At 40.0% G+C, this 27,060-nt stretch overlaps 1 protein-coding gene across 2 annotated transcripts in view; it reads right to left on the reverse strand.

Moving 5' to 3' along the window:
• Positions 1–923: 923 nt before the first annotated feature.
• Positions 924–27,060, reverse strand: part of RBP2 (retinol binding protein 2) — an 84,875-nt gene continuing 58,738 nt past the window's right edge. Inside the window, exons 1-4 of one of the 2 annotated variants that reach the window (XM_029616484.1) lie at positions 24,432–24,512; positions 20,320–20,498; positions 14,098–14,199; positions 924–1,103 (exon numbers count right to left, since the gene is read on the reverse strand). In XM_029616484.1, coding sequence (XP_029472344.1) covers positions 1,050–1,103; positions 14,098–14,199; positions 20,320–20,498; positions 24,432–24,507 — 411 coding nt within the window. In that variant the 5' untranslated portion in view covers positions 24,508–24,512 and the 3' untranslated portion in view covers positions 924–1,049. Of the gene's footprint in view, positions 1,104–14,097; positions 14,200–20,319; positions 20,499–24,431; positions 24,513–27,060 lie in introns of those variants that run through there. The other variant, XM_029616485.1, reaches the window with a different exon arrangement.

Below are 27,060 nucleotides of genomic sequence, written 5' to 3' on the forward strand. Positions count from 1 at the left end.
CTTCAGAGGGAGTTGCCTTAAAATAGTAGGAATTTGCTGGGAAATTGGAGATGTCAGTGGTTTGGGAGCATACTTACCCCTGTACCTAGGTAAGGCCAGCCAAGATAGGTGGCTAGTGCTAATTTTCAGCGCTAGCCACTTAACTTTCTTTTCCCCCAACCTAAATCCATTGTCAGCTAGCTAAATTTAGCTGTTGAAGGGGGAAATTCTCATATAAGAACATGCCATGCTGGATCAGACCAAGGTCCATTGAGCCCAGCATTCTGTCTCCAACAGTGGCCATTCTGGGTTATAAGAACCTGCCAGATTCCAAATAGTTGATCTATTTCTTATATCTCACTCCCAAGGATAAGCGCTGGCTTTCCCAAGTCTACCTGGCTAACAGCTGGTTATGGACTTTTCCTTCAGGAATGTGTACAATCCTTGACCACATCCTCCAGCAAGTGATTCCATAGCTTGCTTATGCTTTGAGTGAAAAAAATATGATTTAAATTTGTCACCTACTACTTTTTTTGGAATGTCTTCTAGTCCTATTGTTGTTTGAACTGATAAATAACCATTGCCTATTTACCCGTTCCATGCCACTCATGATTTTATAAATTTCAATCATATCCCCTCTCAGTTGTCTCTTTTCCAAGCTAAAAAGCACTAATCTGTTTAGTCTTTCTGCATAAGGGAGCTTTTCCATCCCCTTTATCATTTTTGTCGCCCATCCTCTATACCTTTTCAACGTCCGCTTTGTCTTTTTTGAGATGAGACAACCAGAACTTGGGTAAATCTAGCTAGCTGGTTCCCTTTGAAACTGCACCCCTTAGATCTATAAATATAATTAGCAAAATTAACTTTTATTTTAGCCATTGAATGCATCCCAGAACCAAACTTTATGCATTATAGTTTCTGATTGTATATATTTTTATTTTTTGTCTTCCTTTACAAAATAGTAAGCTTGTACAAACGTTTCAAAGCAAGGTTAAATAGCCTCCAACAGTTTTTTATAATAGAAATTACAATGTTTTATGATGTGATATTCAGGAGGTTTCCTGAGCAGTTTAATTTTTCTTCTTAAATACTTGTTGGCACACCTGATCTTCACAGGTCAGCTCCTGTAATGAGAAAACAATGGGTGACTAGAAAATTACAATAGGTCACAGTTTTACTGTTTACATAGCAACTGATGAAAAAATATTTGTAGTACTTGCTACACAGCACGCAGAAACACCATCATTATAACATGTTATGTAAGTGTGCAACATCACTGTGATAGTTACTTTTAAACAAGTGCATGGGTGCACATGTGCTCATGTTCGTCGGCCCACATCCAGGGACACAACCATTTTATAACATACATGCGTACATGCACGAATTCTATAAAATAGCCTGACCGCATGCACATGTGCGCAGAATTTTAAGTGGACCCATTGCTATTCGCACAAATGCTGCTCATACCGCATAAGTGGGGGGATTTTAAAAGGGATGTGCGCCAACGCGTTTGCCACTTTTATCAGTTCGTTTCCCGTTCACTCAGGTAAGGAATAGGATTTCCAAACCCCCCTAGTTTAATAGCCTCCCTTCTCCTCTGTTAGCCCTGGCCCTTAAAACCCCGCCAAGCTGTCTCTTTATCTTTATTTTATAACTTGCGCAAGATCCATAGCAAAAGTAGAGTTATGTAGTTGGGGACCCCAGTGCGCGCCTGTGCGCGTATTTGCGTGCTAATTTCAAGTTACAATCCAGAAACGCCCATGTCCTGCTCAGACCATGCCCCACCCCTTTTTTGAATGTTTCATTTGTGCATGTAGAGGCGAATCCGTGCATATCTAGGCAGCTTTTAAAATCCACTCAGCGTGCGCAGCCCAACTTGTGCGCATATCTCCTGGGGTTTGGTGCTTGCTGGGTTTTTAAAATTCAGCTTTTTAGGCCCTGAAACAAAATTTAAATTAACTTGTGGGCCTATTGCACTGCAGAATAAGTTCCACTTTCCATATCATTGGTGATCTTGGCCTTGCTTTAGGTAAATCATTGTAAGCGAAAACTTTCAAAAGTGACAAAACAATTGGAAAGGCCAGAGCTACTGCAGAAGGCTGTCCTGCCAGTCTAAAAGTTATCATACCAGTATGGAAGCTCTGTCTAGATTATTTATTTATTTATTCATTTAGTTATTTGATTTATATTCCAACTTTCAGATTACACTTCTGCATATAAATCGGGGTTTTGCAAGTTATATTTTTTTTCATGGGTAAAATTTATGCGTGTATGCATATAAAACAGAAATAGCACTTTCAGTGCATTACTGATATTCGCACATAATCAGACATATGCGCTTATGTTGGGGGGGGGGGCGACATACACATATTTTATAATTTGCACGGATCAGATATGCACAGGTTATAAAATACTGTAGTAGATCTCTGCATTGTCACATACATGCATATATAGGGCCGTGCAAATTTGTTTTAAAGTTATCCTCAAGGACTGCATTTTCAACTCTACTTGTGTACTTTTTCCAGCAAAATTCTACTTTCAGAAAGAAACTGTTGCAAGTGGCCGCACATGACAGCAAGTTTCAAAATGAAAGAACGCTATATGCTTTCACTTTGAAAATTGTGATAAAGTCCCTGGATAAAAAGTATGCATGGTTTTTGTCCCAATGCTGAGAATTTCGAAGTTAGCCCTATTAATTGTTCCTTCCTGTTCGGCCTCGGAGGGAACTCTCTTTCACCCTTCCCTCACCTTCCCCTCCCTTCCTCTACCTAACCCACCCCCCCGGCCCTATCTAAACCCCCCCCCCCTACCTTTATCCATGGATTTACGCCTCCCGGAAGGAGATGTAAATCCACGCGCGCCAGCGGCCTGCTGGCGCGCCGAGACCCAACCCGGGGGCGGTTCCGGAGGGCGCGGCCACGCCCCCGGAATGCCCCAGCCTGAAACCACGCCCCCAGGCCCGCCCCCAAAACGCTGCGTCCCGCCCCCAAAACGCCGCGTCGTTCGGCCCCGCTCCCGACACGCCCCCGACCAAAAACCCCGGGACCTACGCGCGTCCTGGGGTTCTGCGCGTGCCGGTGGCCTATGGAAAATAGGCGCGCCAGCGCACAAGGACCTGCTCGCATAAATCCGGGCGGATTTACGTGAGCAGGGCTTTTAAAATCCGCCTGTATGTGAAGAGCTAAGTTACTGCAAATTGTATAATATTTTTGGTATTTCCTACATATAACCACTGGGGGAACCATGTTTATAAGAGAGAGAGAGAGAACAAACCTAGCCATAATTCCCTGCCCCTAGATTGGTATTATATCTCTATGGGAGGCCCACCAAGTAACTCGAGGTGAGGTTTAGGTATGAGTGTAAGGGTTAGGGGCCACTTTGACATTCAATGTGAGACATACGAACAGAACAGTGCTCTCTTGTGAAGATTTGATGACCCTCCTTGCACAAATCTCATCTTTGGGTGAGTTTCCTCACTCCGAGGGTCATCAAATCTTCACAAGAGAGCACTGTTCTGTTCGTATGTCTCACATTGAATGTCAAAGTGGCCCCTAACCCCCTACACTAATACCTAAACCTCACCTCGAGTTACTAGGTGGGCCTCCCATAGAAATATAAATACCTATCTAGGATGATGCTACTATGGCTAGTCTCTCTCTCATCCTTCACAAAGTGCTGCTGGGCCTGTTTACCAGGTAGACATACCTATTTTTTCCAGGAGAAACAGGACAAAGCAGAAGCTGGGAAATGCTGGCTACAAGCAGCAATTGGGAGGTCAGATAACCACAAAAAGGACATTGAACATAGAGTTTGAAGGGATTAATAGACCTAGACCTAGCCTAGCCCTCAACAGTGAGGGAACTACTGGTTGTATGGGCAGAATTCAATTAAGGTCAGGAATTGTTTGGTTCTGTTTTTTTATTCTATAATGTGTGCTATCTTCCCTCGACTTCTGTATCTTGTAAATAAACCGCATTAATATAGAGAACTGTATTTAGGTATATTTATACTCTAAAGAGGCCTAATCCCTCCGTCTTCTGTCTGAGTGCAGCAAGCCTTTGCCAGACCCCCAGTATGATACTATCCCTTCTTCAGATGTGTCCACAATAGTCTGCAAAACTGAGAAATACCTGTACAGCAAGCACTTTCACTCATCCATTTTTTATTTCTACGTCTTTGCTATATGTTATTTCAATGCAATTTATATCATTAATGCTCCCTGTTTGCCTGATATTCAAATATTACTCCCTTGGATCTAAATAGAGTGATATTATCACCTACAATTCCTCATGGGAATTTGAGGGTCCTGGAATTTGAAGTGGCCATGTCTACTTTCCATATGATATCTATAAGGTGCCAAAAACTGACTATTATAGAGACCCCAAACAAAGTCTCAGAGCTGTTGCTTGATGCTTTCTGTTTGATTCCATCCCTTTGATCCCTGGCAGAGCAATGGCTTTACTAGTAAAAGTGGTACATCACACAACTAATCAATAAAAAGCATTGCAGAATGGTGTATTTCCTCTGTGACACTTCAATTGAACCATGCAAAACTATAAAAATGAAAATGCAATCAAATTGCCCATGAATGGTGTAATTTTACATACTCTCTGATTAAAGCTGCACATCATAATTTCTTAGAAGAACAATTTCGTAGAAGAACAGAGGCAACAAGGGAACTGATAAAAGGACAGGCCAGAAAATATCATAAAACAGCAGGAAGGTAGACAGTATGTTTGTGTAAAAATAAATTGGTGCTCCCTTTGGTTGCCAGATAGTAACTATGATATCTAGGGTCTAATAATTTGGAATTTTCAGCAGCAGAATTCTTGACAACTTTAGTGTGATTCAACTTTCCTATTGTCATGGGATCCCAGTTTAGTCTTATATACTGTTTATAGGGGCTAATATTCAGTCACAGGGTGGCTAGTTAAGTTAGCCGGATACACCTATCCAACTAACTTAAATGGGATATGCTGTGCCACTGAATATACCCAGCTATCTTAAAGTTAGCCAGATAAGTATATCCGGCTAACTTTGGGACAGCCCTATGGTGCTACCAAATGCTTCCCGCCCACCTGCAGCCCACCCTCAATTTATGCGGCTACATTCTAGCCATATAACTTGTTAGTAAACTCGTTTGGCAGCTAGAATGTAGCCGCATGTGGCAATGAATATCGCCATTTTGCCATTTATCCATCCAAATGGCTTTTGAATATTGCCCTCATAGTGTTTTATCTTAGTTTCCCTTCCACATGTGACAAGGCTTTGCCAGTTACTAGCAATTTTACTCAATATTTTTCCATTCTGGGCAGTGGGAGGGAGTTTAGATGTTTTTAGAATCCTCTTCTGGATGTAGCCCCACCTTTTGGGGTAGAAACCACCTGGAGCATGCACGGTGATTCAGTGGAAAGGAGCTAGAGGATTAGAGATAAGTGGGAAGGCGACTGGAGAAGGAGTAGGAGTTTGGCTGTTTGGTCATTGCCTCATCCCTGGGAGCCTTGATCTGCAGTGAAGAGCTGTGATTAGAGTAGAAGAGTTTTTTGAGAAGATTGATTCAGTCTGGAGGGAAGGACATCCCTTCACCCCCCCCCCCCCCCCCCCCCCCCCAGATCCTGAAAGGCTGCATCAAAGATCTATTTGCCTAAGCGATCAGAGAAAAGAAAGCATGAGAATAATTGTGGACTCTTGACCAAAGAACTCAAGAGACCTGGAAATTTTTGAGCTTGCAGTTGGATATTTTTGTACTTGTTGGAATTTTATATGTTGGAAGTACACACCAATTATCCTACCATACAAGGGGAGGATATCTTTAACATGGATGCTCATGCAGGAGAAAGGAGACCAGCAAGGAGCTCTAGAATGGGAGGAAACTAATATTTTTTATGCTGTTTCTAATTTTCTCAATTTTGGCCTGGAATCTTATCTTTAAGTTGAACAGTTTATTTTGGACACCACCAAGGACTCTATTGTTTATTTTTTCTGTTTTCCTTGGGTTGAATGGATGGCGACTGGACTGACTGTTTCTTTGATCTTTCTTGCTCCTTTTTTCGGTTCTATTGTACCTGATGGGCCTTATCCAGCTGGAATGTGAACAATTGGAATTAAGAAATATTGACCATGCCAGAGGCCCAGGAAGCTAACTGCCTTCCTCTCCCCACTGTACTTGAACCCCAGTATTGTAGTATAGGGAGATATCTCATGTTTACCAATGAAACACCAAATATGAATTATAATAGCCATGTACAGGCCTAATTCTGACAGGCCCCAAAAGGCACTGTCACAGCAAGAAAGAAGAAGGACCTTTGCCCAGGTGAACTTTAAAACCTTATTTCTGTGGAAAATGAAGAGGCCTTGTCTTGATACACTGAAGGATACCTTATCAGATGTGCCTGTTTGTAGGGGCCTGTTTAAATAAAGAAACCAGATAGAAGGACAATATGACTAAAGCATAAGCAAGAGTCCTGGTTTTGCCAAAGCAGAGTGCAGAGGTCATAAAGCCCCCCATGCTTAGAAGGAAGAGGTGGGGCAGCCTGAGATGGAGAAAAACATTCTGACATACAGCTTGGCATACAGATGTGGCAGTTCTCTCCTCGAAGGAATGGGAGGGGAAAGAAGACCTGCAACATGGCAGGACCCCCCCCCCCCCCCCCAAAGTAATGTGGAGGGAGAAAAAGACCTGCAATGCGGCAAAAGACCCTCCTTACACCTCGAGGTTATATATGAGCTTATACATATTTATCAGCTGAAAAGTATAAGACAGGGGGGCAAGGAAGAAAAAAGGAAGGCAAAAACCCTGAACGCAAACCCTGGGAGAAAACCCAGAGAGCAACCCTGAAACCTGTGCCAAAGCATCCCTGAAAGTGAAAGAGGGGCCAGAAGCAGACCAACACTCCCTGCTATGGAGAAGGGACCAGACTAGGTATGGCCAGATGTTCAGAGAGAGGAGACCTTGGCTCAGGTACAGAGAGTGACACTGAGTCATAGACAGTGAAGGGTGAGAACAAGCCCAGAGAACCGGCAAGCACCAGAGCCAGAAGCTATTCTCCTTCCTGGACAGCCTGCCTATTCTTCCAGTACCAAGCTCAGGAAGCAAGCCTCTCCCCTTCCCACATTCTCCAGCTTTCCAGACAGAGCCTGTTTTAGAGGTGAACAGAATTATTGCCTGAAATTGGGATCCAGGGTGAGTAAGTTAGCCTTAAGTATTAACATATTAAGCAGGCTAAGGTTTATGGCATGTTTTGTTACAGGCAAAAGCACAGAGCAAGGGCGGAGTAAACAGCACATATATATGGATAAATACAACAAGAAAATAATGTGCAGCAAGCAATGCAATGGACAATAACCATTAACAAAATGATTTTATTTATAAGTAAGCACACATCAGTTGTGCATAGTTCTAAACAAACAGTTCAAATGTGGTGGTCCTTGTTTGTACACCCAATCAAATCAAACAAAAGAATGTGCAACATAAATTTATATAGCATTGCATGCCTATACGTTGCCAATTTTGAAGATCAGTTTATATATCCCTCTTCTTGGTGGTCTAATATCTACTTTTGGGTTCACTACATTGACGATGTCTTCATGATTTGGTTGGGCACAGACATCCAGTTCTTTATGTTTTTAGATTGGTTAAACAGCTGCAACCCCAACCTACAGTTTAACTTTAACATACACCCCTCTAAGATCTCTTTCCTTGAGATCAGTATCTCTTATGACTCCCATAGTTTTGTGACATCTATCTTTAGAAAAGCGACTAACCGCAATATACTTCTATCTTTTGACAGCCACCACCCCCAAGTTTTGAAAAACAATATCCCATCTGGACAATTTCTAAGGCTTAGACGTCTCTGCACTTCAAAATCTGACTATATTTCAAAAACCCAGGAAACGATGACTCATTTTAAGGAAAGGGGGTACCCCATACGCTCTTGAAAAAAGCTTTCAAAAGACCTTTATTTGCTAATTGAGATTTACTCTTCATACCTCAACCCAGATCCTCTGATGGTGTTATAAATTGCATTTTACCTTACTCAGTTCATAGTAAAACAGTGGTATCCATCATTCGCCATTACTGGCCTTTGTTATATATACACAATACTTTCAAATACCCTATTCATTTTACCTTTCATAGAGGTAAGAATCTACGAGATTTACTAGTCCACTCAGAATTACATCCACTAAGCAGTACTCCTTCCACTTACAATGGTCACAATCCTTGTGAAGGATGTTCAGTTTGCTCTCTATAGCTGTCTTTAACTTCTTTCACCCACCCTCAGTCTAAAAAAACCTATGTACTAAATTTCAACTCGAAATGCTTGACATCTGGTGTAATTTACAATATTTTTGTCCGTGTCAGAAAATTTATGTTGGAAAAACAACGAGGGCAATCAAAACTAGGATAATTCAGCACAGATCTAGTCTTCGCAATCTCCGGGAAAATGCTCCATTAGAGCCACATTGGACTGACCATTCACAAAACATCTCTGATCTCTGATTTTTTGTAATCGATGTGATCTTTCCCCCACATCGTGGGGGCAACTTCTTAGAAATCCTAATTCGAGGAGAACAGAGGTGGATTTTTAATTTGAATAATTTAATACCTCATGGTCTAAATAAAGAAATTGAATGGCGCTATTTTACCTAGTCCTCCCCTAGGTCCTCTCCTTCTGTTTCCACCTTGCTATGAGAGTTCTCTTTCACGTCTGATTTGCAGTGTCTTCTTCTGATTGGTTGCTGAATTTTCATGCCAAAAATGTTCATGTTAAATGGCTACTAGTTACATGTTATTATTGCACTCCCAGTGACGCTGAATGTTGAATTCTACACAGGTATGCTTTGAAGTTTTTTTACATTTTAAAATATGCCACTTCCATCTACCTTGTTGTCCACCGTGTTTAACTATTGGCTTTTAGTACATTTTCTGTTTTACTTTTTAGAATAACTAAAGTTCTGTCTGTCCCTCCCGACGCAGCCTTGCAGCGAAACTCGGGTCTGTGTCGGGGGACTCGCTTTATACACAAATTTGTTATGATAACACTGTAGAGTTGCCGTTTTGAATGAATACACTCTACTATTGAACTTTGTGTGGACATTGAATTTATGTTGCACATTCTTTTGTTTGAATTGATTGTTTGCGTGCAGCAGTGCTCCTTTTTTGTTTTTTGGAATTGTTCCTTCTTTGTACACCACATTTGAACTGTTTGTTTAGAATTATGCACAACTGATGTGTGCTTACTTATAAATAAAATCCTTTTGTTAATGGTTATTGTCCAGTGCATTGCTTTCCGCACATTATTTTCTTGTTATGTTTTGTTACCACCCATGATACAGAACTTTCTTTAGGGAAAACTGGTGCTTAGTGACCAGGATGTTAGAGATAAGAATTGTTATTTTCTAAATACTATGTCTTGCCAAATCTGATAAATAAAAATCTATTTCTGAGGAGAATCACGCCTTTTCCCTGATTTAGGATCGCAAATAAGGTGGGAAGGCAGCTGGCAATGACTTGCAGCAGACAGATCCCTGCACCCCTAAACCTGCTTATAGTAGCACCCGTAGATGATGTTCATAGTATAAACGGGGGACTAGCTATTTATTTATTTTAAACCTTTATATACCGTTATTTCGTGTACTATCACAACAGTTTACATTAAAAAGAAATAAAGATACACTACAATATAAAACAAAAAGGTGAAATTATAAATACAGACTTAAAATATCATTAAAAATATCAAATTAATAATAGTGGAGACATAGTAAAAAAATAATTTAAAATAAATGAAGATAAAAACACAATAAAATAAAGTGAATAAAAACAGCCTCCTGTCACAAAACGTGTCCGGCATATCATTAGAAACTCCTTCAAATCTCACATACTTATCAGCAACAAATTTAATGAGTGAACACATCGGTCATATCAAGTAAGCGTAGCCTAGTTCAAAAGCCTTTTTAAAAAGCCATGTTTTAAGATTTTTTTAAAAGATTTAAAATCAGCCTGCAATTTCAGGTCAGGTGGTAAAGAGTTCCAAACCTTTGGCCCTGCAATTGAAATAGTTGTATCTCTTACCTCACTCAAATGGGCTGATCGAATAGAGGGGACAGCCAAAAGGCCTTTATTGGCTGATCTGAGATTTCGTTGTGGGGTCTACAATGTAGGGCAGCATTAAGCCATTCAGTATTTTTCCATAAATAAACTTATGTAAGAGACAGAGTACTTTAAAGTCAATTCTGAATTTCACAGGAAGCCAATGTAAAGAGCTTAAGATTGGAGTAATATGGTCAAACTTTGTGCCACCTGTTAATACTCTCACTGCTGCATTTTGTAATAGTTGTAATGGCCTTAAGTACAACCTGGGAGGCCTAGTAAAAGAGAGTTGCAATAATCCAGATCTGAGAATAGTAACGATTGTAAAACCGTACGGAAGTTATCCAAAGTAGGAAGTGGTTTTAGTTGTCTTAAGACAAGGAGTTTATTATAACCATCTTTAATTTTTTTACTAATATGTTTTCTCAGATTTCAATTGCTGTCAATAATTACCCCCCAAATCTCTAGCGTGGCTGGCTATTTCAATTTCAGAATTATCTATTTTAAAAGAAAGAGAATCAGTGAGGATTGTTTTTCTATTTAATAGTATAATTTCAGTTTTATTTAGGTTGAAAACTAATTTCATATGGGTTAGTAACTGTCTGATAGCAGAAAGATAAAGTTGGATTAATTTTAAGGCATTATCGATAGTGTCTTTAATTGGAACAAGAAATTGAATGTGTGTAAACCCTAAACCAGCCAGGAATTGACACAAAGGCGACATGTATCTGTAAAAAGAGTGACGGATAAAGAAGATCCCTGAGGTACACAGAGGCTGATTTACTAAGCCATGCTAAAAGTTGGCCAGCATAATGTGCATTTAAGTACATTAGCAGCCACTTGAAACACAGCTTACATAACAGAGAATGAAGCCTATTTACTAAAGTGTGTTAACACACAGTAATGCAGTAGTGCACTTTAGTCAATCAACTCCATAGTTTTCAGTTGTATATTTGGACTGAGTTTCAGTACAGTTTATAATAAGCAAATTCAATTTCAGTTTGTTTTCATATGGCTACCCTTTGGACCAATTCTAAATATAGCAGAGGAACTGGTCAGTTTTGTCTTTGCAGGTAAAACACTACTACATTTAGCCATAATTTTAACATTTAAAAATTAATTAGCTAATGTGCCAACTGTACAAAATCAATCCATATGAAGAAAAATCCCAGGTCTGGCAGGCCACATAATTAGTTACATTCAAAGAAAGCCAGTCGGGCAGGCTGAATGCACCTTACAATCCTTTTCAGCTGTCATAGTCTGTGCTCCTCCAGAAGAAAGAGTACAATACTGCATATTAGTTTCCAGGTCAGCTGTAGTAGTGAAAGCAGTCATTCCCAGTCCCAAACATGGCAATCAGCACAAGATCCTGAATCAGAATTTTTCCCTAGAGTTTAATTATATCATTATATTATATGTTGTATGTTTTGTTGCTTGCTTAGAGCCCCTAGTGGATAAGCGGTTTTATAAATGTAAGAAGATAAATATTATTCAATTTCCTTCAAAAATGTGTCCAGTATTACTTTGAATCTGTATAGTGCTTTGAAGTTATTCACTGGTTGTGTATAGGGAATTTATTTTTCTATGTAATTATAACTAAAAAAAAAGTAGTTTTTAAATAAAGCCATAATCTGTACTGTCTATTAATACTGTTTAAAAAATGTGCATGGAAAATGGTAGTACTTATTGTTTTATAGTTAGTTTAGGTTGAAATGAAGATCAGGACCCATTGAGTTCAGCTTTTATCTGCTTGCCTGACAACATTTTCTACATGGTAATTCAGGGGAAAATTACCCCACCCACTGTGCATCTATAGTAAATGCTACAGGAATAGAAACAAATGGCTTCCCTAATGCTAAATATGACAGTCAGCTCATACTGCATAAAGTTAGAAGGTTACTGCTGCCATTGTTTTGAAATTACTCAGTCATTTCCTTGGCACTTCTCCTGAGCCCTTGGAATAGTATTACAAGTTGTTTCACATGGACCAGTCCAATGAGTCTAAAATTATTTGCACCTCGCTTGCTAAAATGGCTTTTCCCAGAAGTTCAGGAAAACTATACTTTAGCTGATTCGAGTATTAACAGCTAAATATTTCATGGATGCAGGGTATCAGTTCTCTTGAGTACTTTTGAAACACTGAGCTGTGCACAAAGGGCACAGCTTTGTTTTTAGCGTCTTCTAACCTTTTGCTATAGCCTTAACACAGTTTCTACAATACTGCTACACATTTGAAATACCTTTGTTATACTAGTTTTAGTGCATTGAGGTGAGTGTGCTATACAAAGAGAAATAACATTTATTGAAGGCTTTGTGGAGTATCTAGAAATCTATATATCCTTCCTCCCTGTAATTCCTGCACTATGTGCAGTTTTGAAATAAAAAAAAAGTTGAACAGCAAGCAAGCAGTTTTGTCTCTATGTCTTCTTTGAACAAATTGTAGAACACTAGTAGCATGGTAAATACTGTTGCCTAAGGTGACAAATCTGAAGCATTACCAAATGTCTATATTACCAATAGTACAAAAATGTGAAAGTAATATATATTTAAAAGCAAGCTATTGTTCAAAATACACACACATATATATATATATTTCATATATTAATTATCAGATTATTTTCAGAATAAGTTATCTTTTTTTTCGGTTAAGGACAGACAATGTGCATCTGTAGGCAAGAGAAGTACAATGTCTTTACTTGGCTTCTGCCAGTTCCCTGCTGGCATCTCTGATTGTCTTTGTCAGGCCTCTAGTATCCTTGTGTATCCCCTCATTTATTTGTTCCTAACACCAAAACCACTTTTATTTCCACCGCAAGCCATAACAGTGTTTCTCTTCAGATCGCCATTTTGTAATATATCTTTTTTTTTGTCTCAGTGTAGCAGAACTAAGACTCTGCAATCTTGGAACAATTTTCTGGTCTGGCCTTTGCTTATTGAACCATCCCTACTAAAGCTGTATTTATTTTAGAGGACTGAAGCTAGGATTCTGTCTAAGATATCTTTCTTAATAGATTTTTATTACAGTGAATACCCCTGGTTTCCATACCCTATGACTAAGAGAAAATGTGCACATATAGAGCCTGAAATAGCTAACAGCCATAATATGTCCCATGCATTTTAATTTTAGTATGCAATGGAATACCAAGAGTTACTTATCCTAATTTGACATGAGCAGAATATATTGCATCTGGACAGAAATTCCGGGCATAGAGCAATAAATTGAGCATAATTAGGCTTTGAGTTAATACTACAGTGCAAGAGATCGCAGCAAGCAATTTACCTATTTAACGGTAATATGTGATATAAATTGTATGCTACAAGCAGTTGCTCAGCAGATGTTGAACATACAACCATAATAAAATGTGTTGGGTAATATACTACAACTATATAAAACTGACAGGATAGATGTCTGAAGTGTGTCCTGAAATTTGTCTAGCCAAAGTAGGCACATGTTCAAAATGCATACATGCAGAATGGACTACTGAAAATCATCAAAATTGATTTTCTGTGGTTCTATCCTTGTAAACTTCATTAACTATTTAACATCCTTGCACAGTTTATAAGAAAGAAAGGGTAACAACCAATTTAAGAGACATTCATATATATGGTGATTTAATATAGCACTGAAGAGGATAGACTGATACAGACAATCAGAAAGTGGATGAATCCAATGGAAATCAGATGTTGCTCAGTAATCACTATACAATCCCCAGGAAAAATCCATGCAAATTGTTTTTGGTTAGTTTTTCACATCTCTCTTCCCCCTCATGACTTTTCCTGCTGTAGTTAATCTGCGGTTTTCTAAATGGTGGATGAACAATGACATTTAGTAGAGGCATTTGTGCATATAGTGTTGATAAAGTGATTGTGCTAAATGCACATAACAATAAGTTTGCCCCATGGTGCTTTTTTTTGGTTTCAGGAACTCTGCAAAGGAAAGTTTGTGTCATGACATTCTGAGACATTTTTCCCCACTAGATTTTTAAAATTTGCAATATGTTAAGATAGAAAGAAAACAAAACTCTTACCAGATATAACTTGTCCCCTTCAATCCAGTGTTTCCATCCTCTGTTCTTTTTTTCACCTTTCTGAATGCATATTAAATTATCACCATCCCAGGTCACTATTGACTGCAAAGAGCAAATTAAATTCAACAAACCATAGTAAGGATCCTAGATAATACTAACAACTCCCAAATACTGAAGCATTATGAGAAATATAATTGCAGAGTATATCCAGTGTATATAACCCCTGTGAAAGAAGGAGTATTGAAAAGGGACAGATTAATGCATACGAGTAGTAATTTCTGGCTGTAACCTTTTCTTTCAATGGTAATGACAGACAACAGCCAAGAAAAGAAACAGCTCATCCTTCCCAATGTCTTAATTTGAATTTACATGTATATCTTCCATTTTCTGGAATTTTTGAGCCAATATTAAATATTCTTTGATGAGTATGGGTTCCATTCTGCCAACTTTCTGAACTATTTACATACTAGGATTTCATTTATTTTCACATTCAACCAAATAATTATTTGCGATATCTCAGTGAATAATTGACTGTAGAACACAGAGATTTACTGCTGCTGTGTAGTGAAGGAGAAGAGGCGACCTTTACAGAAATTCCATATACTGTACATTGTAGCACCTGCACCATTTATTTAAACAATATAACATGGGAAGAAGACTCCGTCCCAGCTTGGAGAGAACATTTCTCACAACACGTACATCCATTTATAACAATCTCCATAGTCCCAGCTAAATGGGCTAATTACATGCATTCTCCTATTGAATGCATGCTAATAGCCATTTTAGCATGTGATGCTGAATTTGTGAATTTAGTACATTGGCATCCAGATGGAATTCAGCCTGGTTCCAGTGCAATTAAATTTGCAGATTTTCTATGGGTCCACCGAGGAGAATTGCTATTATGGATGGACCTATGAAAAAATGTTTTAAATACTTTGGATTTCTTCAGAAAGGTTTGATTAGCCAGTTTGATGAATCTTTGAACATTTTCCTGTTTTGGAACATTTTCCACCTTTGTGTGCCTGACCTTTTTTAACACTTTGCCATCCATTTCCATCTTCCTTCCCCTGCCCTTCGTGCATGAGCACGCACACACACACACACACACACACACACACTTACTTTTGAAACACAATAGTTCTAAAATCATGTCCCTAAAGGAAAAATGATCTTAATGAAAACTTTAGCCTGGTGTGTCTCTTCAAAAATATTTGGAGAGAAATATCATTCTTGGCCCTACTTTCAGAATAGTTTTGTTAAAGACACAGAACAGAAGAAGCAACTTTGAATGTAGGCCTTACTGAAGTCATTTGTGTTTTGTTAACCCTGCTCCTTATTTGCTAAACATAATGCTAAACAAATATGATAACTTACTTGATTGACAAAGTTAAGATATTATGTTCCTGAATGTTTTATAGAACATATGCCATATAAACTGCAATACATACAATGCTTAAACCATTATATTGCTACATTTCCAGTTAATCAGATGACTCAGTTTACAAAATTCCAAACCATCATCAGAAGTGGGTGAATCACAGACAATGCAAATCCTAAAAAAAAGACTTGCGAAACTCAAAATGTATTTGCTGAAGGAAAGAAGGGAAATATTAAAATATTTTCACAGACTTCAATAAATAATGGCAAGGGGAAATTTTCCATTGAAAAAGAATTTCAAAGACAAGGGGTCATGATATGAAGTTGGAGGGAGTGAAGTTGAGACGAAATATGAGAATTCATTGAGAGGGTGATAGATTCCTGGAATTATGTGTTCAGTTATGAGTTGGTTTAGTTCATATCTCAATAGCAGGTCTCAACTGGTTTGTGTGGGGGTATGGGGTAGCTGAGTAAACTTCCTAGGCTGGAGATATAGGCCATTCTGATTCCACCTCCTTTCTTAAAGATTTCACTTTATTATATACAGAAACAGAGTTCACAACATGTCAACTGTTTACTTTCAGCAGTATAACTCACATAACTCATTTCAGGACAAAGATATGTCAAGAGCTGCCTTCTCCTGGATCCACACCCTCAGTCTTGCTTAGCAGGGTCCTGCCCTCACTCTCTCTCTGGCTTTTAAGGTAGACCAGGCTCGATACCTGGTCCTGTACAGGTTAAGGAGTGGTTTTAGGGACACTCCTTCACATATCCTCCTTCTTAGCTTGCACCTGTCGGGGTGAGTGCCTCTACTCAATCCCTTTCAAGGAAGTAACTTTTCATCCCCAGTGCTCCTTCTGGCCTCTTGCCACAAACTCCAGGATGGGAATACAGGGTCATGCTCTCCCCCACCTATTAGGGTTATCCTTATCCAAGCCCTAATTACCACTACTTCCCACTGTGCCCTTTGTCCAATGTCCACCCATAGTCCTTTATGAGTCCACCTGCAGCTCTGAATTCCAATCCTCCTCCAGCAGGACTCTCGTCTACACTTGGGCATTCCTGTTGTGACTTCCCTTCACTTGCTCTATAGCTTGAATTTCTTCTTCTTTCATTGTTACAGTTACTACTTCTTTTCCAGTTTTACCATGACATCTTCTGATTCCTTTGCATTGTCTCCATCTGTAGCACCTCCCTCTGGCCAGTCTGCAGTGCCTCCTTCTGGCCATTCTGTTGTGCTCCATCTGACTATTCTGCAGCATCTTCATTTGCTACTCTCTGCTGACTTCCTCAGGCCAGTCTATAAAACTCCATCATAAGCTCCCTTGCATATAAGCCAAAGTCCCTGCAGGTTCATTCACTTGGCTTTCATTCTCTTTTCTTGTTATCAGCTGTGTTTGTTCCTGCAACTCTGGCTCTTCTCCAGATTTTCCTGTAGCAGTGTCCACAGGCTTCTCTCTGGCCCTAGCACATTAGATATTATTAACTTCCTCTGCTCTCTTGTCCCTCTGGAGGGTAAAGCACCAGTCAGGTGATTCATATGGCTGCTGTGCTTCTTCTACTTCCAGGTGAACTGAGCACTTCCCTGGTCTTACATCTGGCAGTCTGGAATTGTTTTGCAATTTCTTCTATAGTGTTCTCTCTGTCAAGGTGCCTTAGCTCACTCTCTGCCACAGTCCCTTGTATCTCAGCCACCAGCTGTAGCCATTCACTTCTCTGCTTGGTCTGGATTCTTGGGAGTGGGTTCTCTGGCTCCACTACCTTGGCTGGCTTTTCTGGCTGCATTATCTCTTCACTTGTGTTGGGCCGCCTCTGGTTCTACCTCCGTGCCTGCTCCTGAACTACTACCACAGAAAAAGTACATAGCTGCTTGTTTCTTTCAAGCATGCACTCTGGCAGCAGAGCTTTTCTTCAAGGCTCACGCCCTGTTCAAACACACACAAGCCCATTTAGGGGAGACCAGAGATTGTGCTTGTCTGGTAGCTGGCCAAACCTCTGGAACACCATGCCAGATCAATTAAGGACAATGACAGACTTTAAAACTCAAGAGGGCTCTTAAAACATGGCTGTTCTGGCAGGAATATGAAACATGCTAAAGCACAGTCTCCCAAAGCATCATGAAGCAACACTGCTAAGCTAAACTTGGTAGTCAGATATTTTCCTAATTAAACTAGCAGAACAGGACATAGGATCAGTTCACCATTTACAGGATAGTCAAAACACACAGAAACAGTGATGCTGACGAGATTTATTGTTTTTGTTTTCATGTTGTATTTAAGTTTTATGATGTAAACCGCCATGATCATGTGAGCGTGTGGTATAAAAATAAATAAATAATCTACCAACAAAAGAAATATAAACTGATACTGTGACCAAATTCAAGCATGCTTAGAACAGATATAGAGAACAGTGGTAGGAACAGGATTGAGTAGATGCAGTAGGGCAAACAACCGAGCCTTCAAACCTTCAAGAGCAAAGAGTAGGGGAGAGGTAATAAGGTGAAAATAAAGAGCAGATAAAAGAAGCACAATCTAGTGGCACAGCAGGCCATTGGATATCTGAGTTGGTACCAACTGGCTATAACGCCCCATAAACCAATCAGCTCAGTGTGGGCAAGTTGGTAGTATCTAGTTACTATTCAATAAGGGCCAGATTTTAAAAGCCCTACGTGTGTAAATCCAGAGGATTTATGTGTGTAGGGGGGGTTACACGCACCGGGCCTATTTTATAAAGGTCCGGCGATGTGTGTAAAGCCCTGGGACGTTAAGTCCCGGGGTTTTACAAAAGGGACAGTCCGGGGAGTGGGGTGGGGCAGTCCGGGGGCAGGGCGGGAGTGGGTCCAGAGGCCTCCGACATAGCGGCCATTTGCCACTGTGTTGGAGGATCGCGTGCCAGCAGGCTGCCGGCGTGCGCAACTTGCACCTGAAAGGTCGGGGGGGGGGGGGGGGAGGTTAGAATAGGGGGAAGGGAACGGGGACTCCTGCTGGACCACCAGGGACTTTTGGCAAGTCTTGTGGGGGTCAGGAGGGTCCCTCAAGATGCCAAAAGTCCCTGGTGGTCCAGCGGGGGTCCGGGAGCGATCTCCTCCACTTGGGCCGTCGGCTGCCAGTAATCAAAATGGCGCCGATAGCCTTTGCCCTTACTATATCACAGGGGCTATCGGCGCCATTTTGAATACCGGCAGCAGACGGCGTGAGTGCAGTAGATGGCTCCCAAACCCCGGCTGGACCACCAGGGAGGTTTGGCAAGTCTTAGGGGGATCAGGAGGCTGGGGGTTTTGTTTAAATTCGCTCCTTTAGACGGCCAAATAATTCTGTGAAGATTTGTTGTATTCGTGGGGAAGCGAAACGTATCGCGATTCCCACGAATACAACAAATATGGCCCTATACGTTGCAGATTGCCAATACTTTGCAAACGAATGCACACCCCTAGTGGCTGGGTACTTTCCAGCAAGGCCACAAGACCTGAGCAGGTTGAATGATAGAGCAACAGCCTTACTAGTTTTGGTAGCTGTTTAGATTATTAGAAAGCTTAGTGGTAAGACATAGGCATAGGGGGTAGGTGGTGGATTAAATATGGGAACTTCTATGCTCATTTAGCTAAGATGGTAGAAAACTAAATGGGAAAATTGACTTGAATAAGGAATGATATCCTATTATCCTACAAGTACTCCTGTTTCTATGGCTAGCAGCTGAGATATATCATTAGCAGTGTGGCTAGGAATACCTGGGCAGAATGAATGGGCAAATTAGTCTTTTCCTGTTTTCATCTGCCATGTTACTATGTATATTATTATGCTATTATTAATGTTTGTAATAAAATATAAAGACTGTATCTGGCTTTATTGATCAGGCTATAGCATTGAAGGTTTTGTGGTTTTGCCCAGTGAAGGAGGGAAGATGGTTGTCACTTTTATGGTGGTCCCTGCTGATCTTAGATGCTGAAGGTGCATATTGGAGGAGGCATCCTCCAGCCCTCCGGGTAGCACAGGTCACTTATTACTCATTCCCCCCGCCCCCACAAAACCGGTCAAGGCAATTATTAAAATAGCATTTGCCAGTTTACCTTCTGTCTTTAGGAAGGGGTGGGGGATCAAGAACGGTAGGAAAACAAAGAATATGTAACAATCTAAAACATTACAGATAAAAAGCTCTTTTGACTTTTAGTTGAATAATAAATGCTTTTACTTTAGAGACAGGGATATCAAATTTCTGTCTCTTAAGAGCTGAAACTGAATTGATTTTCAGGATATTCACAATGAATACTCATGAGATCTATCTGCATACAGTAGATCAAATTTCCAGTTACATATTTTGTTACTCTTGTCCTTGAGGATTAGAATTTGACACTCTTGCATAAGCATTTAATTATATTTTAAATAATATTAGTTTCATTCCTTTCTAATCATTATTAATCTTATTAGTTCTATGCCTATTTAATACTTCAGTAAACTATAGTGTTGGTAGGAAGCTTCTTTCTTGATATTTACTTAAAATTTAGGGACACTGGGGATATCTGATACCTGTTAGTATTCACAGATTGTTCTCTATTGTTTCTACAGCAAAATATAAAAAATATTACGAACATCAAAGCATTATTAATTGCTTTAACAGATAAAAATGAGCTGCTGTGGCACTAAATTGTCAAAATTCAGCTTGTGTGAAAAAATATTTGTAATAATGCATTCAGTTTTTTGCTTTAACATTTTATACTGCAAATTAAACACAGCTAAACATTTATGAATAGTTCTTTCTCTATTTCTTTCATCACATCTCCTGCAGGTACAGTGTGAGCCCTGATATTAACCACTGTGTAAATGGAAAAGTTAATCATAGGTTTTTTACCTGTACCACTCTATTGTCAAGTCCTTTAGTTTTCTCTTCAAATTCCACTCCGACCGTGAAATTCAACTCATAGTTTCTGAAAGTACTTAAAGTTTTCGTCTGAAAGTTGTTTCCGTCTTGAACAAATTCTTTGGTTTGTTTCAGATGCAGTGCAATTTTGCGTGTGGCAAAGTCTATGTCTTAAAAAAAAATCAATAAAAATGTAACATAATTTAGTTATCCAGTATCCGACCTGAGATATTCAATAGCAAGGCATAGTTAATTTTTACTTGAGTGTAATGGATGTCAGAAATTCTTATTCATATCACTAGAAGACTAAAGCACTCAAAACTACTGTTTGAAGGTCCCATATGTTAACCATGAATATTTAAACAAAAATAAAGGTGGAGAGAATGAGTGGTACACTCAATGGAAAACGTCCAAATGCAGAAGGTGTAGAGCTATGCACATTAGGATCCACAAAGTGACAAGAAGATTCAGTTAATTACTTTTATTAATTAACATGTATCAGAAGGAGTTGATTTCAGTCCCCTGAAATGGACCGGGTTTTGCCACTCTGGCTGTGTCGGGAGAAACAGAAGCCCAAACCAATGAATAACAAAGTATTGAAAAACAGTAGATCCCAAAACAAAAAAACACAGGAGATGCAAAAAACAGTCAGCTTCTCCAGACTCACAGTAGAATATCACAATAGAGTACCCAATCCCTCTAGAAAGTATGTAAACAGCATAAATATGCAGGACCCCATCAGGGAATTGTCAGGAAATCTGTGAATAGGGAGTGCGTCAAAGGAATTCTAAAATAAATTTGAGATGCTCATCGGGGCATCCTAGCATCAGATGTCCACTTCAATAACAAAGGGAAGGGGGAGAGAGAAGCCGTCAGATCCCTCACAATCAGAACTCCTCTGGTTCAGCCATCAAGGTTATTCCCTATGATCTCTACCTTTCCTGTCAGGTACCCTATTACATCCTAAGGAATCAGAGTGAAGCCTAGGGGTTCAATTCAATCAAAACCTCCCGATGGAAACTCATATCTCAAAGGGGATGATAATCTCCTTTATGCATCTGAACCAGCTTTGCCAACTAAGGGCAGGATTCATCATTCCTCGAGGAATGATGAACCCCGCGAAAAAGGGGGCAGAGGGTGAAGGGGGTGCGGGCCTGCGATAGGCCGCAGCCGTTCGCAGCGCGGTGGTGCGATTTCACCGGCCGCAATGTGGCTGGCTGCAGCCTTTCACACACATAGTGCCACCGTAAAATGTTCCTCACATTATCGCCGGCTGCGGTGCCACAGCCGACTCCTCCCCCCTCCCTGCCCCGACTCCTCCCCTCCCGGTCATTTACATCCTATCGCACACAAAAAGGTCCTTTTCACATGCGATAGGCTCTAATACACACGATAAACTTTTAGAAAATAACCTCCTAAGCAACTACCTTGATGAATACAAACTTGCTACCATGATAGCATTAATCATCCACCAAATTGACTATTCTCTGTTTAATGGCATCTCACAATACAGTATGAAGCATCTCCAACTCTTACACAATATAGCCACTAGAATTTTTGTAGGGGCCAAAGCAACTGACCACATAGAACCAATTCTACATCAGCTGCTCTGGCTCCTAGTTGAATACAAGATAAAATTCAAAACAGGCTCTTGAATATCTCTTCCAACTACTTTTATTTTACACTTCCACAAGAGAACTCTGATCCTACCAAATGGCACTACTTTCTTCCTCCTCTAGCTTTTTCCAGATTATCCTTTTCAAGACTTTGTGCTTTTAGCTTTTATGCACCTACAATTTTGAACACAGTACTCCTACCCTTATGCTTTGAGCTGTGTTGCCTCACTTCCACATAAAAAGCTAAGGCATGGCTTTTCAGCCAGAACTTCCCTCAGATTCCCCAGCAGAGGCCCTCAGTCTTTCTGACTTAACTACTAGGGATGTGCAGCCAGAAAAATGTTATTTCTTTTTTGGTTCATTTAGGTTTATATCTTTTGTTTTGTTGGGTATTTTTGTTTTTGTATAATTTTTTGATTTAGTGTTCACTAAAAATTAGGAGGTAATTTTCAAAGGAGCTTTATGCGTAAATGTAAATACTCTTAAAGCAATTTTCAAAAGCCATTGATTCGAGTAAAGTGCACATACGCAAGTAAAGCCTATGGACAATTCAATGACATATATTGTAGCAATTTTCAAAAAGCCCACTTACTTGAGCAAAGTGCATTTGCACTTGCAAAACCCAATTTTAAAGTGTGTAAATGCTTTAAATCAAGTCCTATGTGCGTACTAAATCCCAAAAAACAAATAAAATGAATGCACATCTCTATTAACTGTATGAATTTTCGAGTAAGGACTTTAAATCATATACCCCTGGATTCTCACAAGAACTTAAGAACATAAGAAATGCCATACTGGGTCAGACCAAGGGTCCATCAAGCCCAGTATTCTGTTTCCAACAGTGGCCAATCCAAGTCACAAGTACCTGGCAAGTAGCCAAACATTAAATAAATCACAAGCTACTATTGCTTATTAATTAATAGAAGTTTATGGATTTTTCCCCTAGAAAACTTATCCCAGTGTTCTTTAAACCCAGTTACACTAACTGCTGTAACCATATCCTCTGGCAATGAATGCCAAAGCATAAATATGCACCGAATGAAAAATAATTTTCTTTGATTTGTTTTAAATGAGCTACTTGCTAACTTCTTGGACCCTTCTATTATCTGAGAGAATAAATAACTGATTTACATTAACTTGTTCAAGTCCTTTCATGATTTTGTAGACCTTTGTCATATCTCCCCTCAGTCATCTCTTCTCCAAACTGAACAGCCCTAACTTCTTTAGCCTTTCCTCATTGGGAGCTGTTCCATGTCCCTTATCATTTTTGTCACCCTTTTCTGCACTTTCTCCAACGCAACTATATCTTTTTTGAGATGCGGTGACCAGAATTGCACACAGTTTTCAAGGTACGGTTTCACCATGGAGCGATACAGAGGTATTATGACATCCATCCTTTTATTCGCCATTCCCTTCTTAATAATTCCTAACATTCTATTTGCTTTTTTGATCGCCACAGCACACGGAGCCAATGATTTCAATGTATTACCCAGTCCACTATTTCGCCTAGATCTCCTAAAATAGAACCTAACATTGTATAACTATAGCAAGGGTTATTTTTCCCTATATGCATCACTTTGCACTTGTCCACATTAAATTTCATCTGCCATTTGGAAGCCCAATCTTCCAGTCTCACAAGGTCCTCTTGCAATTCATCACAATCTGCTTGAAATTTAACTACTTTGCATAATTTTGTGTCATCTGCAAATTTGATCACCTCACTCATCCCCTTTCCAGATTATTCATAAACATATTAAAAAGCAAGGGTCCAAGTATAGATCCCTGTTTACCTTTTTCCACTGAGAAAATTGACCATTTAATCCTACTCTGTTTCCTGTCTTTTAACCAGTTTGTAATCCACGAAAGGACATCGCCTCCTATTCCATGACTTCTTAGTTTTCCTAGAAGTCTCTCAAGAGGAACTTTGTCAAACGCCTTCTGAAAATCTAAATAACCACATCTACTGGTTCACCTTTATCCACATGTTTATTAAATCCTTAAAAAAAATGCTATTCTAACTGTAAACTTTACTCAGTTATGATTGTAAGTGATCTTCAACCAAGGTACTGTGACTGATTAAAATTTGTTGTAATCCACCTTGGGGCCATTCTTGGAAAAAGGAGGGATATCAAATGTCTATAAATAAATAAATAAAAATAAATGAATAAGAGGGTTGGGACCCTGGATCCAAACAAACCATGGCAGTGGACTGACTTGTTTATTGTCAACATGATAAAATGATTTTGTATATAAAACATTCTTTTGAAATCACAGTTACAGTATGCTCATTAAAAAAGGAGTGATCCAAACTCTTTTGATTTGACCCTGCAGTATAGTGTTTCTGTGGAACAAGAAGACTACTGAATCACAATATTATTGACTGAACTCTGGTGTGTCCTTATTGAACTCCATTATTTCTTGGTGTTAGGACATCAGGCAACTAGGAGAGGACAATTTTGAAAGTCATATATGTGTATAGTGATTTACCTGAGTAAAATAGTTTGGCTGAAACTTTCCCTCTTCTGCCCATCAAGAAGTATGTGTGGGCTTCCATAGAGAGCATCCTCTGGACAGGGTTAAACAAAAGGCATTTCTGGGGGTTATAACCTGGGGGTTATACTCGATAACCAACTTACCTTCAAACCATACATCAAATCTATTCTTAGCAGCTGCTACTTCAAACTACAAACCCTCAAAAAACTCAAACCCCTTCTCTACTTCTCTGATTTCCGCACAGTACTTCAATCTATAATTTTCTCAAAGATTGATTACTGTAACGCACTCCTACTTGGTCTCCCTGCTTCCCACATCAAACCTCTACAACTCCTTCAAAATGCCACTACACGCATCCTCACTAATGCCAATAAGAAAGACCACATTACTCCCACCCTCTGTAATCTCCACTGGCTACCCATTCACTCACGAATTATTTACAAGACCCTTACCCTCATTCACAAAAGTATTACCAACGAACATTACAACTGGCTAAACCCTCCCTTCCTCCCACGTACCTCCACCAGACCCACCCGGTCCTCGTCCCGTGGAACCCTTATTCCCCCTTCCATAAAATCCACAAGACTCATTTCCACCACCAAAAGGGCCCTCTCCCTAGCAGGCCCTTCCCTTTGGAACTCCATGCCCCTTGACCTTCATACCGAAACCGCCACACCCACTTTCAAAAAGAAACTCAAAACCTGGCTCTTCCTCCAAGCATACCCCCAATCACAATCATAATCATCATCATCCTTTCCTAACACCCTAATCCAACTACCCACCCTCACCAACACCCCCCCCAGGACCCACACCCTGCACCCCACCCCCCCAAAGAACTACAAACCTAAAATGTTAGTTAGCACAAACGCCTCTCTCCCTCAATCATTGCTCCTCTGCGCTTATACTACTTTGTATATAATCTATGTGCTTATCACTTTTTCCTCAAACCCCTGTACATATCTTTTCCTTATGTATCCCTCTCACCCTCCCCCCGCCCCCTCCTTTGTCTCGTCTACCCATATCCATCCCTCCCCTATTTATTTATCTTGTTTTTTGCTATGTTACTGAGTTTTATGTTACAAAATGTTCCTTGTAAAGGCTTTGCCTATATATCCTTGGTTGTAAGTTATCTGTAAACCGGCACGATGTGCAAACGGCTGCCGGTATATAAAATAAAATAAATAAATAAAATAAATAAGTGGGTTTAGAGCTGAAAGGGGGGGGGGGGGTAGTGTGCATACATTTGATTTTCAACTATACACTTGTTATTATGCCCCTTTGACCACCTGCACAGAGCAGATGCAAAGTACACTGCAGGTAGAGTACATGGTGGCTTTTGGTACATGTAATTTACAGCTGCTAAGTTTCAAAGGTAAGCAACACAAATGGTTTCCTTTTTAAAAATGTGTTGCCATGTACTCAGACTGAAAGTGCCTGCACACAGGCCTGGCATGACCGGGCCTGCATTTGTACAGGGCAGTGGTGGCAGCAACAGAAGAGACCGCAGGGCTACCAGTGGAGTCAAACCCACCGGCGGCTGAAGAGGAAGAGAGGCCGCTGGCAAATTCAACCCACCCGTGGCTGAAGAGGAAAAGAGTCTGCCAGCTGCAGCAAAGTCCAACCCGTTGGCAGGTTGAACAATCGTGCACCACAGTAGCTCAATACCGCGCCACTGCAGTGTGTTCCCTTCTAATTCAGCGCCCCCGGGGCCGATGAGAAAAGGAGCCCGAAGAGAAGAGGAGCCCGAAGAGAAGAGGAGCCCGCGGGGCCGTGGTGGAGCTCATCCCACTGTGGCCCAAAGAGAAGAGGAGCCCGTGAAGCTGTGGTGGAGCTCATCCCACCATGGCCCATGGCCCATGCACTAATAATGTCTAGTACTGTTGTTTTGGTTTCTGTGAAACTAACACTTGTCTGCAATGTATGGTTTTATGTTGTAATATGTATGTACTTTTGTATATCGCCTAGGCCTTTTTAAGTGTTAGGCGATTAATAAATTTTAATAAATTTTAATAAATGAAAAAAAATGAAATGAAAATGAAAGAGGAGCCAGCAGGGCCGTGGTGGAGTTCATCCCACTAGGCCCAAAGAGAACTGGAGGCTGTGTATGAGTGTGCCTGAGTCTATGTAGGTGTGTATGTCTGTGTGCGAGCCTGTCTGTGTCTGTGTGAAAGTTTGTGTGTGGTGTGACAGTCTTATAAAATCCGTCATACTTTTGTTCGCGCCGGTTGCGCGAACAAAAGTACGCGCGCGCATACTTTTTAAAGATCTACTTCATTATGTGTCTGAGGCAGAGAGGGAGTATTTGTGAGAGCATAGGTGTGTATATGAGACAGGGAGTGTGTGAGAGAATAAATGTGTTATTGTGTGTATGTGAGAGAGAAGATAAAGTTTGTGCAGCCCTATCTCCCTGAATCCATGAAAATCTCAGGGTGACTGGAAATGAAAAGATCCCAGGTATGGAGAGCAGGAGATATTTTAATCCTTAGTAGTTTTAATTATTAGGTGTAATTTGATGTTTCTGCTGTTTTGAAACATTTTATTGTTTTTTTTGGGAAATATTAGAACACTTTTTAATTATTGGATTTTTTGAAATACTGTATTGGTGTTTGGGAAATTTTGGATA

This window comes from Rhinatrema bivittatum, chromosome 9, assembly GCF_901001135.1.
Source record: "Rhinatrema bivittatum chromosome 9, aRhiBiv1.1, whole genome shotgun sequence".
Taxonomy (NCBI): Eukaryota; Metazoa; Chordata; class Amphibia; order Gymnophiona; family Rhinatrematidae; genus Rhinatrema; species Rhinatrema bivittatum.